At 54.2% G+C, this 2,690-nt stretch overlaps 1 protein-coding gene across 1 annotated transcript in view; it reads left to right on the plus strand.

Annotated features, from left to right (window-relative positions):
• Nucleotides 1-2,690, plus strand: part of SCN5A (sodium voltage-gated channel alpha subunit 5) — a 93,645-nt gene that overhangs the window by 38,332 nt on the left and 52,623 nt on the right. The window contains 1 exon segment of the mRNA XM_015568313.1: nucleotides 1,342-1,515. Within this exon segment, the coding sequence (XP_015423799.1) occupies nucleotides 1,342-1,515 (174 nt within the window).

The following is a 2,690-nucleotide window of genomic DNA, read 5'->3' on the forward strand; positions in this document are numbered from 1 at the left end:
GTAGAAAGAGACACGTACAAGAAAGTTCTTTGCAGCATTGTTAGGTATAGGCAAAATCGGAATCAACATGAATGTCCCTCCATCCATTAAAAAATAGATAAGTCGATTGTGGTGTATTCGTACAATGAAATACACTTAGAATGAATACATATACATGTATCGTTATGGATAAACTTCATAAGCATGATGTTTGGGATAAAAAGAACTTGCGAAAAAGAACACATATACTTGATCAAAATAAATTCTGCTTAAAATAATGCAAAGATACTATATATTGTTATCATATACATTAAAACGGTAAAAAGCTTGCATGTTTTCATATAAACGCACACGTCCTCAGTGTCTCCCCACTGCCCTCAGGATAACCCCAGCTCCTCCAAGTGGCCAAGAGGGCCTTGTGGGCAGGCCCGCCTTCCCTCCAGCCCCGCGCCCCTTCTCTCAGGACCGTGTCCCCGTGGTAGCAGTTGGCACACCTTGGGGCAGGTGGCCATGTTCCCGGCTGCCTGGCCCACCGCAGGACGGGCTCCTTGACCACGGGTCTCTGCCAGCTGAGGCTGGGCATCTCAGGACTCATGAGTCCACGGACCAGGCGAGGCCCCGCCTCTGCCCACCTCCGGCACGTTTCCAGGGGGAGAGGCGGTCACTCTACATCTTGAAGGACAGCACTGAGGTCATCTCTGGTCCCCAAACATACTAGCCACATGACCCGGGAGCAGCTACTTGACCTCTCAGTGCCTCAGTTTCCTTCCCTGTAAAACAGGGATAATGATCATTTCTTTGTCGGCTTGTTGATGAAAAAAAAACAAACCCACAACATTTGCAAAGCATTCCGGCCCAGCTCTTAGGGCAATTAAGAAATAGTGGCTGGTTATTATTCCTGTGAGAAAAGTTCAACAAGTGGACAAGGAGTGGGCAGGCACAGCGTGACAAAGGTCTTGAGCCACGAGCGCCATGAGTAGCTGTCGGGATGAATGCGTGTATCTGGCACGTGTGAAGTGAGGGTGTGTCCTGTGGCAACATGGGCTGGAAGGAGTCTAGGGCTGGGTCCCCGGCCTCAGGTGCTTCCTGAACGGAATTTCTGCAGAGCCCTCGATGGGCCCGGCTGTTTCTGAGGGGCAGGCTGGCAGCTCATGCTCGGTGAGCAACAGGGTGGGCTGGAGGCATCGGGGCAGAGGTATCCCTAAGGGGTGAGGCCATAGCCAGGCAGGCCCCCACCAGGAGCCTGGGTGCAGTCAGAGCTGGCAGCCCAGAAAGGAGACCCTGTGGGAACAAGCGCCCCTGACGGCCAGAGGCTCTTTCCAGCCCAATCGTGGGGAACCCCTGTTTTCTACGCCCTCCCAGGTCTTCACCGGGATCTTCACCGCAGAGATGACCTTCAAGATCATCGCTCTCGACCCCTACTACTACTTCCAGCAGGGCTGGAACATCTTCGACAGCATCATCGTCATCCTCAGCCTCATGGAGCTAGGCCTGTCCCGCATGGGCAACCTGTCGGTGCTGCGCTCCTTCCGCCTGGTACCTGCTGGGCCCTCTGCAGGGGGGTGGGGCGGGTGCCTGGGGCACCACTCACTCACCCCAACTCTGAGCCATCATGCCTTCACCCAACAGCTATTGGCTAAATACCCCTGGGTGCCAGGCCCAGATTGGGGGGAGCAGGGGACAAGACACAAAAGAGATATCCCTCCAGAGGAGCAATTGGGGTGGCCATCGGATGATTTGCAAAGCCCTCTGTGATTCACCCTGTAGTCCTCGCAGGATCCCAGGAGTGGGGCTGATATAACTATATCCCCATTGCACAGATGAGGAGACTGGGACTCAGAGAGGTTGTCACCCTGGGTGGTTGTGGTGGGAGTTCCTGCTGTCCTGTCATGAGGGACCTGGGCCTTTGCTTTCATGGTCACCTGTCTGTCATGGGCAAGTGCATCTTGCCTTGTGTCTGTACAACGTGGGGAATCCCAGAGTTGCGAGAGCTCAAATTCTACATGCCAAAGAAGGGTTCTTTGGAAGAGTCATGGTTGAGGCAAGTCAGTGATTCAGAAAGGAGTCAGAAACAATTTCCCAAAGCCCCCTGGCAAGTAGCAGGTGGAGCCAGGTCTGCCGACAGCTCTTCTGGGGCTCTGCCTGCTGGCAGTTGGCACACCTTGGGGCAGGTGGCCATGTTCCCGGCTGCCTGGCCCACCGCAGGACGGGCTCCTTGACCACGGGTCTCTGCCAGCTGAGGCTGGGCATCTCAGGACTCATGAGTCCACGGACCAGGCGAGGCCCCGCCTCTGCCCACCTCCGGCACGTTTCCAGGGGGAGAGGCGGTCACTCTACATCTTGAAGGACAGCACTGAGGTCATCTCTGGTCCCCAAACATACTAGCCACATGACCCGGGAGCAGCTACTTGACCTCTCAGTGCCTCAGTTTCCTTCCCTGTAAAACAGGGATAATGATCATTTCTTTGTCGGCTTGTTGATGAAAAAAAAACAAACCCACAACATTTGCAAAGCATTCCGGCCCAGCTCTTAGGGCAATTAAGAAATAGTGGCTGGTTATTATTCCTGTGAGAAAAGTTCAACAAGTGGACAAGGAGGGGGCAGGCACAGCGTGACAAAGGTCTTGAGCCACGAGCGCCATGAGTAGCTGTCGGGATGAATGCGTGTATCTGGCACGTGTGAAGTGAGGGTGTGTCCTGTGGCAACATGGG

This window comes from Myotis davidii, unplaced genomic scaffold (genome assembly GCF_000327345.1).
Source record: "Myotis davidii unplaced genomic scaffold, ASM32734v1 scaffold663, whole genome shotgun sequence".
Taxonomy (NCBI): Eukaryota; Metazoa; Chordata; class Mammalia; order Chiroptera; family Vespertilionidae; genus Myotis; species Myotis davidii.